The 14,474-nt window shown below is 42.7% G+C and overlaps 2 protein-coding genes across 2 annotated transcripts in view; one reads left to right on the top strand and one right to left on the bottom strand.

The window, feature by feature from the left end:
- Window positions 1–2,107, bottom strand: part of LOC120032890 (zinc finger protein GLIS2-like) — a 53,116-nt gene extending 51,009 nt beyond the window's left edge. Inside the window, exon 1 of the mRNA XM_038979120.1 lies at window positions 1,159–2,107. The gene's annotated coding sequence lies outside the window, so the exon portion shown is untranslated. The remainder of the gene's footprint in view (window positions 1–1,158) is intronic.
- Window positions 2,108–3,850: 1,743 nt separating this feature from the next.
- Window positions 3,851–13,227, top strand: LOC120032539 (transcription factor AP-4-like). Its single transcript, XM_038978682.1, has 7 exons — window positions 3,851–4,185; window positions 6,248–6,413; window positions 7,882–7,980; window positions 8,259–8,432; window positions 9,153–9,317; window positions 9,563–9,712; window positions 9,939–13,227. Exons 1-7 carry the CDS (start codon window positions 4,103–4,105, stop codon window positions 10,092–10,094), a joined length of 993 nt encoding a protein of 330 aa, XP_038834610.1. The 5' UTR covers window positions 3,851–4,102; the 3' UTR covers window positions 10,095–13,227.
- Window positions 13,228–14,474: the final 1,247 nt, after the last annotated feature.

Genomic DNA, 14,474 nt, shown 5'->3' with positions numbered 1-14,474 from the left:
GAGACTGTGTGTGTGAGAGTGAGTGTGTGTGTGTGTGTGTGTGGTCAAACTAAGGGCCAGTCATCTTTATTATTGGCCCACAATAGACAAGATGTAAGATTCCTGAAACTTCTTTATGGGCATAACACACACACTTATCAGTACGTTGACAAGGACTCCCACTGGACACAGACGTCAATTCAACGTCTATTCCAAAACGTAATTTCATTGAAATGACATGGAAACAACTTTGATTCAAGTAGTGGATGCCCAGTGGGCTGGTTGTCCAACCAAACACGTTCCCAGTGTTTCACTGTGGGCTGGTTGTCCAACCAAACACGTTCCCAGTGTTTCACTGTGACCTTTAGGGCTAATCTCATTATCTCCTTCTGGTTAGTGTTAAAAAAGCCAACTCTCTGTACACTTTAACTACAAACTCTATCACTCCAAATGTCTCATATAAGCCTACCACTAATCTCACTGCAATTGAATCAAATGTTCTGGAACTAGGGCCTATACTATACTAGGCTTACTCAACATTTTTCATTTGAGAGACATTTTGGAAAGGACATTGTTGAAAATAAATTGCACACCATGGCACATCATGAATATATTAATGTGATGTCACATAGGGTCACAGTCAGGGCAGGTTAGGTCGTGAACGGCCTATCACCTTTAACAGAACACTATTGCGCACTATTCGGGTTGGCTGGATATGATCTAGTCCGTGACAGACCGTTCAATCATGTCACACATATGTAGCCTACATGTCACTTTTCTCGATAAGGCAGCCTGTGGTGAGATGTTAAAGGAACGAATATGGGATGTTGGATACAATATCAAATGTGGCATTTAGGCTACACAGGCAAAATAATATGGTGTCCAGACATGTCAGACGGACAACATAACGGACCGTGACATCCAGTCTAGACCGATAACCGGCCACGAGCATCTTATGTCGGTGCCCTTTATCAGAGACAATTTCAACCAAATTTCCCACAGGAGCCGAATTGATCAAATCTACGTAGTCTATAAATATAGTAGTTTACATACATTACCACAACGAAATGACAGTAGCCTGGGAGGCTATAGGGGAATAAAGGACACATATGCAAAATACGAATCTGTCATGGACTCCCATGGGAGAACATGGATGTCTGACCGTCTGTGTGTGTTTACCTTTTATTAAAGCCTTGTCTCCACTGGACACGAACGTATAGTATCCTTTTCGGCTCTCCTCGTTGGATGTCTCTTCTACTGTCACTTCTCAGTATCTTATTGATGTGCACACAACCGTTTCAAACGGTTGATAGGCTACAGAAGGGTGTCTATTCAAGAGACAAGTTTAGTAGGCACTTGTCGAACCTTTGTCGATAGAATATAATGTATCTATAACAGACTGAACGGAAAATAAAGACATAAAACCCACCCCAAAGGAGTCCGTTCGTTCTACTGCTTTATTTCTTTACAAATAGGCCTAGCTTGTCGCAAAAATAATAATCTGTTTTTCTGCGAGTATGGAAATCCAACGACGCACTGAAAAAAACAAGTCCAGCAGAAAAAAACTTTGCTTTACAGAGTCTCGAAAACAAACCGAGCCTCGTGTCAATAACCACAACACTGTTTTGAAATAATGTCAACAGTGACATTCGTCAAATAGCCTATGTTAGGATAAAAGATAGCTTCAAGCTTGCGCTCTTGGAAAAAAGGTGCATCGCTTAGTTACGACGCTAGTCAACTGCCTTCTCGGTAGGCGGTCATCCCCCTAGTTGTCTTTTTAGAAGAGGGCGGGGGGTGTCATCGGTCTATGTGGGTGCGCAGCTAACCAGCGAGATGGAGAGAGGGAGAGGAGGTGGTGTTCGCTGGCAGATTTGGGTCCTGTCTGTTTTCTCTTTCCTTCCTCCCTTCCACTGTTCGCTTCCAGCGGTTGTCTCTCACGATTTCTACTCCAATCGTTTGCTTGCCTCTGCTGAGCCGTGCGTGGCTCTATGTCTTTCTATTCTCTCTCTCTTTCTCCCTCTCTTTCTCTTTTTTTCCGGCTACACCCCTCAGCAGGAGACGTGACTGTGTGGTTCCAGCCTCCCCGTAGTCGTCTGCTGTGTACGTAGACAGACCAAGACCCAGTCCAGCCCCTATTCCCCCACGCAGCCACCACCACTCCTCTGTTCCGTAACAGACCCTAGCAGCCTACCTCTTCCAGCTCAGCGCATGCCTCCCTTGCCTTCTCGGTCCCGCCTATGACTTCCGAACAAGAAGGTTGTCCTCGGCTCATTTCCAACCGTTCCTTCAAGTCTCTCTCTTTCTCATGTTTATCTCTCAATTCAATTCAAAGGGCTTTATTGACTTGGGAAACATATGTTTACATTGCCAATGCAAGTGGAATAGATAATAAACAAAAGTGAAATAAACTATCAGAAAACATTACACTCACAAAAGCCTCTCTCTGTCTGAAGAAAGAAAACAACACGCGAGTGAACAAAAAACACACACGCATCTCTCTCACACAGATATTCTCTATTTCTCCTTTTCACAGCTGACTTGCCCCTTTCTTCACCTCTCTCTCTCTCTCTCACACACACACACACACACACACTTCTCCTGAAGAAGGCACAGTGATGCCGAAACGTTGGTGATTTACCCAATAAACTACTGCGAGTTTATATATAGTGTGCGACTCTCTTTATTTTTATAGCTTATAGTTCATCCGCCGTTAGTCAGCACCGCTAGATAAAATAATTGTATATGTGTGTGCACCAGCTCATGTTTTGTATTCGACATAATAGGTTATTGAAATACCTGGATACTTATAACGTTTTTTATTTTTATTTTTTGGGTGCACACTTTGGGTCGTCACTAGTCACCCTGCCTATTTCTTTAAACCTAACCCGAAACTTAACCTGTTACATAGGCTAGCCTTATGCCTAACCCTAACCTTAAATTATGACCAAAAATAAAATGTTTGTTTTCCTGAATTTTTATGATACAGCCATCACGACAACCCACACCTTGGTTTGATGACCATAACTGCATGAGAAGGTTTAGTCTACCATCTGCTGGTCAAAGGGCGCATGGAAGAGCTACAGATTTGTTTCTTATAAAATGAAACATCTTAACAAAAATAGAAATGTGAAAAGATTGTGGAGCATATTCCGTTGTCCTATATCGCATAGTTATAGTCTATACGCCTGTACTCATTTGTTTGAGAAATTATGGATAGTCTGCCTACATGTAGGCATAGACTACTGCAACATTCCCAGATAGGCTATCACACAACGTGTTACGCCCCTAGTCTTATGCCATACTAGACCAATAGCCTTCTTACTATAAGCTATTGGGCTATACTGGCTATATAGCTTTAACCTGAATAAGAATAGGGTGGCTGTTACATAGGCTACAATCCATTTCGATAATTTACCACGGCTATCATAATGCTACTTGGTAATAGGGTTTTTATTACAGTATAGGCATAACATCGGGACTTTCAAATGTATTTGACCTGATAGGCACTGGCATAACAACATGTAATCTATTTTTGTTTTTAAAGAATATAATACATTAGAATAGAATATATCGTTGTTTTATAGAATATAGGCAAATGGGTTGTTTGTTGTTATTGTACTTGACTTTGGTTTGTTGCCTTGGTCTGTCTGGCCTGCTGTTTTCATTTTCTCTTTAGTGTATTTTAAGTGTTTTTATAAGCACCAGTTGGCCGTTCCTTGTTCAATAGGCCCTACTGCTTCTGTCTCAAAGTAGCTCTTTGTTTGTGCGTAGTCTGGTCTGCTATGCACAGAGAGAAAAAACTCTCGTGCTCTCCTTGATTCCGACCAGCTGTTTCCCGCCTCGAGACACAGAGATCAGCTGCAAACACACACGTAGTAGTAGGCGGAGGCGCCACACGCACGCAGGGAAATCCGCATCAGCTGGAGCCACACACAGTTAGCTTAGCTAGCCTTTTAGCTACAACCTCGAACGATCAATAATAAGACGCAATACTTAGCTATGTGCAATCGAACATAGTACAGGAGTGTATTTTTTTTTTTACGGCAAGGAAATTGGAAAAATAGCCTCCAAACACAGAACAGACTCTCGGGGTTACAGCTGAAGATATCTAACGTTAAGTAGCATGGAATACTTCATGATGCCTACGGAGAAGGCTTTACAACAATTCAAGAAATCGGAGAAGGATGTTATTGGAGGGCTTTGTAGGTGTGTATTGTGTAATCACGCTTCCGATAAGATGTGTATTGTGTGTTTTGATTGCAACTGAGTTATCTGCTTACTAACTAGCTAGTAGCCTGCATGTAGTTAGCAATCTAGCTACAACAATATTGGCACAACATTGGTTGAAGGAAGCTATGAATTCTTGTTAGCTGTGCGCATATGAGCGCATACCCGAGGGCGGGACGAAAGCAATCATGAAATATTTGTCCCGAAACATTGTAACGGCTAGTGGTATTAATAATAACCGTTGGTGGTTACAGTTGTAGCGAAAACTGTAAATAAATACTTGAAATCGATACATTTTGTATCCAGCTAACACGAACCACGTGGTTACTAATCACACTGTCCGCTGCTGTGTAGCTAGCACACGCTAGCTTGCATTCCAGATGTTATCTACGGTGTTCCTTCCCCAACAGGTCGATAAAAATAATGCAGTTATACTTTTGTGACACAACCTAACAGTATGTGTGTGTTTACGGGCTTTGGGTCACACATGTAGGGAACCTACGAGGTGTAGCGAGTAAATATGCCAGCTAGCTCGTGGGTAGCGCGGCCATGCTTATGTGTCGTGTACTGAAATTGGCTAAGCTCTCGAGCTTAGTAGCATGGCCGTGATGTGTGTTCAACATCCGCAACAGCATTTAAATAATAAACATCACACAATTTCGTCCATACTAAGTTATATTTAACTACTTGAATTTTATTTATTCATATTTTGTAGAAAGATCCCGTTTTTGTGAAGTCGACGGTGTAATAGTGTTTCAAATAGGTAGGCAAAAAAGCATTGTTCTCCATGTGAAGGGGGTGGTCTTGGTGTCACATTTCACCAGGCTACTAAGCTAGCTACTTATTTTGGCGAAGGATTTGCACATATTACTAGTTCGTTAGCTACAAAGTGTATATATTCTGTTTCGTTGGTGGGCCGACAACAGGCTTACCATATATACCTTAGTGCTAGCTACAATATTTCGTTGTAATAAGTCTGCGCACTCAACCAATGTATGTGAGAAGCGCTCGATCAACCAGGGGTTTGTAGCTAAACACGCTTCTAGAATCTTTTGGATCAGAAACAGAATTTATGAATGAAGGCAGCGTTCAAATCTAGGTTGCAGTAACCTACTCTGTATTAGTCTCTAGGCCCACATCGTCAATGGCTTGGATGCATTCCATCTCAAAACTATTCGATTTTTGGTTGTCCATTTCACATTTTATTATAATTGATTTAGGCATATCTAATTTGTTTTGCCTACTGCACTCTATTCAGTCGACTAACAAATAGCTATTGTGAGTCTAAGCATTGTGTGCATAGATAATAGGTCTGCTAATAGGCCTATATTTCCCCCTCTTAAGATGTTGTGTGACAGTTAACTGTCTGTCGCGTTGTGAATGATTTTAAGCCTAGCTGTCAGACACGTTTCCCGAGATCTGGTTATTCTACTTCTTTGTGAACCTTGTAGAGCATGGTTTCCCAAACTCTGTCCTGGACCCAGTTTTGTTTTTTACCCTAGCACTACACAGCTGATTCGAATAATCAAAGCCGAGAAGTTGGTTATTTGAGTCAGCTGTGTAGTGCTGGGGGGAAACCACAATGTGCGGGGGGCAGGACCAAGTTTGGGGAAATCCTGTTTGTAGAGCGCTCACTGATGTACACTGATGTTATCTCTGGAGGTTATATGGTTTACATATTACTCTGGCTGAGTAAACAGAACAGGGTAGGTTACCAACCATTAAATGGGTTGAAGGGCAGTGAGTTCAGGGAAACTCCAGGACCTGACCTTATAATAGCCCTAGTCACTAACCCAAGTGAAATGTAGGTGGGGGGTGCAGGGGAGTGGGAAGGAATAGCGCCGTACTACCTGCATGTGCACTGTGTTTTCCACCAAGCTACATCGGCATGATAGGAATTTATAACCATGTCATTTCTAATTAGACACGTGGTGAAAAGCAGACTAAACTACAATAAACCTGAATAAAATGTAACTTTTGTCTCCATTTCCCTCTGTCCTTCTCGCCATCTCTCCTTCTATCCCTTCATCTCTCCCTTCAGTCTGGCCAACATCCCGCTCAGCCCGGAGACTGCTCAGGACCAGGAGAGGCGTATCCGCCGGGAGATCGCAAATAGTAACGAGCGGCGCCGAATGCAGAGCATCAACGCAGGGTTCCAGTCGCTGAAAACACTCCTGCCACACACAGACGGCGAGAAACTCAGCAAGGTAGGAGAGCGGGACCATAATCTAACTAACTGTGTTTGTGTCCATACTAGAGGTTGACCGATTAATCGGAATGGCTGATTAATTAGGGCCGATTTCAAGTTTTCATAACAATCGGTAATCAGCATTTTTGGACACCGATTATGGCCGATGACTAGTTTAATCTAGCCTGTACTGCGTTGCATATAATCGATGCGGTGCCTGTTAATTTATCATCGAATCACAGCCTACTTCGCCAAACGGGTGATTTAACAAGCGTGAAAAAAGCACTGCCGTTGCACCAATGTGTACCTAACCATAAACATCAATGCCTTTCTTTAAAATCAATACACAAGTATATATTTTTAAACCTGCATATTTAGGTAATATTGCCTGCTAACATGAATTTCTTTTAACTGGGGAAATTGTGTCACTTCTCTTGCGTTCTGTGCAAGCAGAGTTAGGGTATATGCAGCAGTTTGGGCCGCCTGGCTCATTGCGAACTGTGTGAAGACCATTTCTTCCTAACAAAGACCGTAATTAATTAATTAATTTGCCAGAATTGTACATAATTATGACATAACATTGAAGGTTGTGCAATGTAACAGCAATATTTAGACTTAGGGATGCCACTGTTCGATAATATACGGAACGGTTCTGTATTTCACTGAAAGAATAAACGTTTTATTTTCGAAATGATAGTTTCCGGATTTGACCATATTGACCAAAGGCTCGTATTTCTGTGTGTCATTATATTATAATTAAGTCTATGATTTGATAGAGCAGTCTGACAGAGCGGTGGTAGGCAGCAGCAGGCTCGTAAGCATTCATTCAAACAGCACTTTCCTGCATTTGCCAGCAGCTCTTCGCTGTGCTTCAAGCATTGCGCTGTTTATGACTTCAAGCCTATCAACTCCCGAGATTAGGCTGGCAATACTATAGTGCCTATAAGAACATCCAATAGTCAAAGGTATATGAAATACAAATGGTATAGAGAGAAATAGTCCTATAAATCCTATAATAACTACAACTTCTTACCTGGAAATATTGAAGACTCATGTTAAAAGGATCCACCAGCTTTCATATGTTCTCATGTTCTGAGCAAGGAACTTAAACGTTAGCTTTTTTACATGGCAAATATTGCACTTTTACTTTCTTCTCCAACACTTTGTTTTTGCATTATTTAAACCAAATTGAACGTGTTTCATTATTTATTTGAGACTAAATTGATTTTATTGCTGTATTATATTAAGTTAAAATAAAAGTGTTCAGTCAGTATTGTTGTAATTGTCATTATCTCATATATATATATATACTGATTAATCGGACGATTTATATATATCGGCTTTTTTTGGTCCTCCAGTAATCGGTATTAGCGTTGAAAAATCATAATCGGTCGACCTCTAGTCCATACCACCCATGGAGGATTCAAGGAAACTGTTTCTGAGAGTATTGATTCTGACCTAACTTTATGATATTCCTGTCTATTCAGGCTGCCATCCTACAGCAGACGTCAGACTACATCTTTGCTCTGGAGCAAGAGAAAACCCAGCTACTGCAGCAGAACAATCAGCTCAAACGCTTCATACAGGTAGACATTCATACATTTATATTACCTGCATATAGCCAAGTCTAGCCATAGAAATGAATAAAAATATTGTAACTTGTGACTTTAATATCAGAAATGTATACTGTTGATATTTGAACCCAGACAAAAGTACATGAATGTGTAAAGTGATCCATTATATTTGTGTGTACAGTATAAATACTTTCTCCCTAACAATTACATTGGTGAACTATTAACTGTTCATGGCATGGCCATAACTAGTTGAAATGCTCCCTCTCACCCTGTCTCCTCTCCTCCTGCAGGAGTTCAGTGGTTCATCCCCAAAGAGGAGGCGTGGGGCGGAGGAGAAGGATGAAGGGATCGGCTCCCCAGACATTCTGGAGGAGGAGAAAGCCGAGGAGCTGAGGAGAGAGATGTTGGAGCTCAGACAACAGTTGGACAAGGAGCGCTCGGCGAGGATGATACTGGAGGAACAGGTGAGAGAGAAGGATGGTGGGCGGGGAGAAGTGGGAGAGACTGGCTAGGGACAGCGGGATGAACAGAGGAGGTGGGAGTTAGAAGAAGGGATGGAGGCCTCCCGGGTGGCGTAGTAGTCTAGGGCACTGCATCGCAGCGCTAGCTGTGCCACCAGAGACCCTGGGATCGCGACCGGGAGGTCCGTGGGGCGACGCACAATTGGCCTAGCGTCGTCCGGGTTAGGGAGGGTTTGGCTGGTAGGGATATCCCTGTCTCATCGAGCACCAGTGACTCCTGTGGCGGGCCGGGCGCAGTGCGCGCTAACCAAGGTCGCCAGGTGCACAGTGTTTCCTCCGACACATTGGTGCGGCTGGCTTCCGGGTTGGATGCGCGCTGTGTTAAGAAGCAGTGCGGCTTGGTTTGGTTGTGTTTCGGAGGACGCATGACTTTCGACCTTTGCCTTTCCCGAGCCCGTACGGGAGTCGTAGCGATGAGACAAGATAGTAATTACTAACAACAATTGGGGAGAAAAAGGGGGTAAAATGTATAAAAAATTAAAAAGAAGGGATGGAGAGAAGGTTGAACTAAGAGGTGGTGAAACTGAGGAGAGAGCGGGTGAACCAGTGATGGGGAAGAAGGATACAATGAGGGACTGAGAATGAAAAGAGGGAAGGTAGAGTGAAGAGGAATATAGACATAATGACTGATCACCCTTCTCCCCCGTGTCTTTGTCCATCCAGGTGCGTTCTCTGGACATGGTGCTGCACCCAGAGAGGCTGAAGGTGATCACCCAGCAGGTCCAGGAGGAGCAGGCTCACATCCAGACCCAGACCTTACTGAGGCTACAGCAGCTCCATGCAGAGACCAGTGCAGAGAGGGACAGACACGCAGCACACAGCCCACAGGTACAGAGCCACACAGGTTACAGGTGGAGGACACAGACGGGTCACAGGTGAGACACAGACGGGGAGAGAGAGACACACACAATCCACAGATGGGGAAACACACAAACAGTTTTTGAATGGAAGGAATGTGAATGTTTTATTTTCCTTCCTCTCCTTGTACTCTCTTTCTCCTAATTTTCCACCTTCTCTCTCTTCTCATTTCTCAAACTCTTCTTATTCTCACCATCTCTCTTCTCCTCCTTTAGGTGCGGTCCCCAGCCCCAACTCACCACCCCACGGTCATCGTCCCCGCCCCCACGCTGACCCCGCACCACGTCACCGTGGTTACCATGAGCCCCGCCTCCAACACCAGCACAGTGTCAACGTCCCGGCAGAACCTGGATACCATCGTACAGGTGAGGGAGAGTGTGTATCCTTGTGCTCTGTAGGGTTTCTATAGTGAAGTTCAGTGTGTGCCCTTGTGCTCTCTGTGATGTCTGTAGTGCTATAGTAATGTGTGTGTTTGAGATAAACAGAGAGCGTATGTTTGAGTGTGAGGTGTATAGATAACTCCATTACGTATAGCGTCACTGAATCATATGAACTCTGACCTTAGAATTCTCTATGACCTCTGCCCTCCAGGCCATCCAGCACATCGAACGTACCCAGGAGAGGAGGGGCAGTGCTGAGGAGGAGAGGAGACGAGCAGTCATCGTCAGCCCTGCCCACGTCTCCATGGATACCACCGGCTCTGACACGGCCTCCGACAGTGAGGGAGAGGACTGCTCCATGAACTAACACAGAGATACACACACACATACCATGTTCTCTATACAGTTTCAGACAGCATGAGCTAAGGCTGCTCAATGAACTGTTAGCTACCACACACACACATATATATATATATATATATATATATATACAAACCAATACATACTGTATATACACACACACACACACACAACGTGTTCTCTCCAGACAGTTTGACAGCAAGGGAGAGGACTGCTTGATGAACTGTTCGCTGCCACACACACACCGATACAAACACACACCCAGACAGCATCTGACTGGTAGAGCGAAACAATGACATTTGTTCTACTAAAATCCAAATTCAATCATAAACCAGTGACAAATGGAACACACACACGTTAGAGATCCCCACCCACTGTAGAAGACGGTCACAAAGATTCCCTCCAGACGCCTGACTACTTTTTGATATAAATGTTTCTTTTTTTGAACCTGTCTTTGGCATTATAATGACTATGGAGTCAGCCAGTAGGTATGATAAGCTCTGTTCAGATCGTGTGCTTTTAAATCACAGATGAAGAAGTTGGCTCAATATGGCAGTCTATCATAAAGGGCTTTCCAGACAAAGCTGCAGTGGAATTCTTTTCAGGAGGCGCGATCGGCGTTGCTCGTACACGTGAAGGCTGCTCAGCCGAGGCAGAGAAAATGGGTATCTGCTCTGTTTTGGCAACCTTGCTCCGCCCGATCACTTCCTGTCTGGAAAGTCTTTAAGACAATAGACAGCGATAGGTTGGCTCTGGCAGAGCTCTGGTACTTAGCTGGATCCCAACAATCACATGTATGAATGAAAGTTCCAGAATAAGCTGTGTCACTAGCTCTGTTAGGGTTACATAGAAGCAAGCAGTGGACCATTCTCTTAACGTTTCAAAGTTGTTTTCCATATTTTCTATAAAAAAAGTTTTCCTAAGTGTCGGGTTTACTAAGAAGAGGATAGTTTCCAATTAGGTCTCTTTTTAATTTTTGTTTATTTCAGTGACTATGCACTAAACGTTTTTAGGTATTTATGCAATTCCAAGCTACAGTAAATTAGTTTTATAGGTGGGGTAGTGTTGAATATTAGGCAACGTGTTTTTTTTGTTTGTTTTTTTGTTTTTAATGACCCCTTCACCCAATATGAATCTATGCACCTCCCAACAAGAGAACATAACATGCGTACGGTATAGACGGGTTGGTTGTCTAGCAACAAAACCAATGCGCTCGCAGCTATGGGGCAAAACAGACAGGATTGGCTAAATTATATTTTGTCTCTTAATGTTTATTGAAAACATAAATACACTTCTCTCAAATACATTGTTACAGTTGTTGGTTCGCTAGCTAGTGAATTTGAGCCATAGTCAAAACACCTCAAAACAAGACATGGTATCAGTAACGAGCTGAAACGAGCCACCTACGATTCCCCACAAGGCAGCTTCTAGGCATTGTTGCAAGCTATCTGACCATTCAGAATCAACACCACACGGCCTCATCGTGTGCATAATTTTCGTGAAATGCTCAGCCAACCCGTCTATGTCAACTGGTGTCTACAGTCCTAACACACATGTAACTACATGCATTTAAGAATGTAGTCTTTTTCTCTGATGGTGCTAACAGGGATCGTATGCCCTCTGAGACCCCCAACTTTTACCATTCGATTTTGCAACCCCCTCGGGGCATATCCTAACCCAGCGGGTAGCGCTCGCCTCCTACACAAGCACTGAACTAGAAATATGCCCCAGTCCCTTGCCCCTCGTACCCCTCCATGTTGTCAGTTTGTTTTGGGAACGGGACTGGAATCCCTGTTATTTCTCTGGAAGCCTGGAGTTTCTCACTCACTTCCTATGATATGATGCTACAGGTCAGGAGTTTTTCCTGAACCATGTTTAAGGCTACAACTAGGGCGATGAGTTTTCCTGTACAGATCTCGTGATCAGGGAAGAACAGGAGTTTCTAGGAATGCTGAATCTGAAATGATGCTGTAAAAACATTCCATTTATTTTGACTTTGAGTTTTTTCTTGTTTCATCCCTCCATGCTCTATTGCCAATTGATGCTGTGTTTTGTTTTTTGTCTTAAATTAGATTTTTTTCTGGGATCTCCTTAGTCATTGTCTGCGTACGAAACGGCACCCTATTCCCTACATAGCGCACTGAGGCACTGGCCAAAACTAGTGCACTATTTAGCATATAGGGTTCCATTGTCGACGTAGCCACTGTCTACATGAAGCTCTTCTTGTGTGAGAACTTGGCTCCAGTGGGACATTTGGGGTGACGAAGCTCATTCATTTTTTGATTCAACTTCATAACTGGTTACAATATGTCTATTTAGCCTTGTCCCAGATCTGTTTGTGCTCTTGCCTAACTTTGTTGTCATTGTCAAGCCAAAACGCATGACAATTCCAGTAGGAGTTGGCAAGAGAGCAGAAACAACCTATTTTCTGTTGTAGGGGGAAATTATCATTTTGTGTGAACTTCAAATCTGGTTAGAATAGTAGCTATTTTTACTGACTGCTGCGAGACTGCGTTGTGTCCCAAATGGCACCCTATATAGTGAACTACTGTTTACCAGGGCCCTGGTATAAAGAGTGCACAGGGTAGGGAATAGGGTTCCATTTGGGACACCGCCAGTATCTTCATTGTCCTTTATCAGATATATTTATCTTTTTGGTTGTTTCTTCTGTTCAGTTTAACGTTTTTTATGCTAAAGATGTGTGCATCATATTTCAGCACTGGTGTCCTGAGAGATTGTTGGTTGTAAGAAAATCTCTTAATAATCAATAATGAGAGATTATTGATATGAAGCACTTCCCGGTCTGTACTGCCTGAATCAAGGACGACGATGGCGCCGAAGATTTTTACTATGTTGATCAAGCTCTTTTTGCTGTGACTTAAAACCGAACAGCTGTGTTTCTCTCCTTTTCTTCAAATATGTTCATTTCTCTCTCTCTGCCTCGCTCTCTCTGCACCCCTCCTTTTGTCCTATTTTTTTAATTACAGACATTTGTATATTTTTTTATTTCTTTTTTTTTGTCAGTCCGAGTTGATGAGAAGCTGTTATATTTTGTTTAAGAAAAATGAACTTGTTGGGGAAAAACAGGCCTTTGTAAAGAAAAAATACAATAAAATTTGTACTTTGTTTTTTAATACATACATGGCTTACATTTTTATTTGACCTTTTTGAATGACGATGAATTTGTTAAGCTGCCACCCTGAACCTTTTACAATTTTGTTTAAGTATTTAAAGGGCCCAGTGCAATTAAAACATGTGATATTCCTTACTTTATATACATTACCAGTCAAAAGTTGGGACACCTACTCATTCAAGGGTTTTTCCTTATTTTTTACTATTTTCTACATTGTGGAAAACAATGGAATCATGTAGTAACCCAATTTTTTTTAAACAAATCTAAATATATTTTAGATTCTTCAAAGTAGCCACTGTTTGCCTTTGACTGCTTTGCACACTTGGCATTCTCTCAACCAGCTTCACCTGGAATGCTTTTCCAACAGTCTTGAAGGAGTTCCCACATATGCGGAGCACTTGTTGGCTTCTTTTCCTTTACTGCAGTCCAACTCATCCCAAACCATCTCAATTGGGGTGAGGTCGGGTGATTGTGGAGGCTAGGTCATCTGATGCATCACTCCCCTTGGTAAAATAACCCTTACACTGCCTGGAGGTGTGTTGGGTCATTGTCCCGTTGAAAAACAAATGATCATCCCATCTGGTTTGTGCTTAGTGGGACTGTGTATCGATGCATAATGCTGTGGTAGCCATGCTGGTTAAGTGTGCCTTGAATCTAAATAAATCAGACCGTGTCCCCAGCAAAGCACCATCACACCACCATGCTTCACGGTGGGAACCACATATGCGGAGATCATCCGTTCACCTACGCTGCGTCTCACAAAGACAGGGCGGTTGGAACCAAAAATCTCAAATTTGGACTCATTAGACCAAAGGACAGATTTCTACCGGTCTAATGTCCATTTCATTTTTATTTAACCAGGTAGGCTAGTTGAGAACAAGTTCTCATTTGCAACTGCGACCTGGCCAAGATAAAGCAAAGCAGTGCGACACAAACAACAACACAGTTACACATGGAATAAACAATCGTACAGTCAACAAAATAGAAAAGTTTATATACAGTGTGTGTAAATGAGGTAGGATAAGGGAGTTAAAGCAATAAATAGGCCCTAGTGTCAAAGTAATTACAATTTAGCAATTTAACACTGGAGTGATAGTTGTGCAGAAGATGAATGTGCAAGTAGAGATACTGGGGTGCAAAGGAGCAAAAACTAATTATAATATGGGGATGAGGTAGTTGGATGGGCTATTTACAGGTGGGCTATGTACAGGTGCAATGATCTTTAAGCTGCTCTGACAGCTGATGCTTAAAGTT

The sequence above is a fragment of the Salvelinus namaycush genome, chromosome 39 (assembly GCF_016432855.1).
Source record: "Salvelinus namaycush isolate Seneca chromosome 39, SaNama_1.0, whole genome shotgun sequence".
NCBI classification, from domain to species: domain Eukaryota; kingdom Metazoa; phylum Chordata; class Actinopteri; order Salmoniformes; family Salmonidae; genus Salvelinus; species Salvelinus namaycush.
The sequence above is the reverse complement of the archived record's forward strand: the minus strand, read 5'-3'. Positions and strand labels throughout refer to the sequence as shown.

Coding starts and splice junctions, on each gene's coding strand:
- LOC120032539 (XM_038978682.1), top strand. CDS start 4,103: ATGGAATACTTCATGATGCCTACGGAGAAGGCTTTACAACAATTCAAG. Junction 4,186..6,247: donor GTTATTGGAGGGCTTTGTAG/GTGTGTATTGTG, acceptor CTCTCCCTTCAG/TCTGGCCAACATCCCGCTCA. Junction 9,318..9,562: donor ACGCAGCACACAGCCCACAG/GTACAGAGCCAC, acceptor CTCCTCCTTTAG/GTGCGGTCCCCAGCCCCAAC.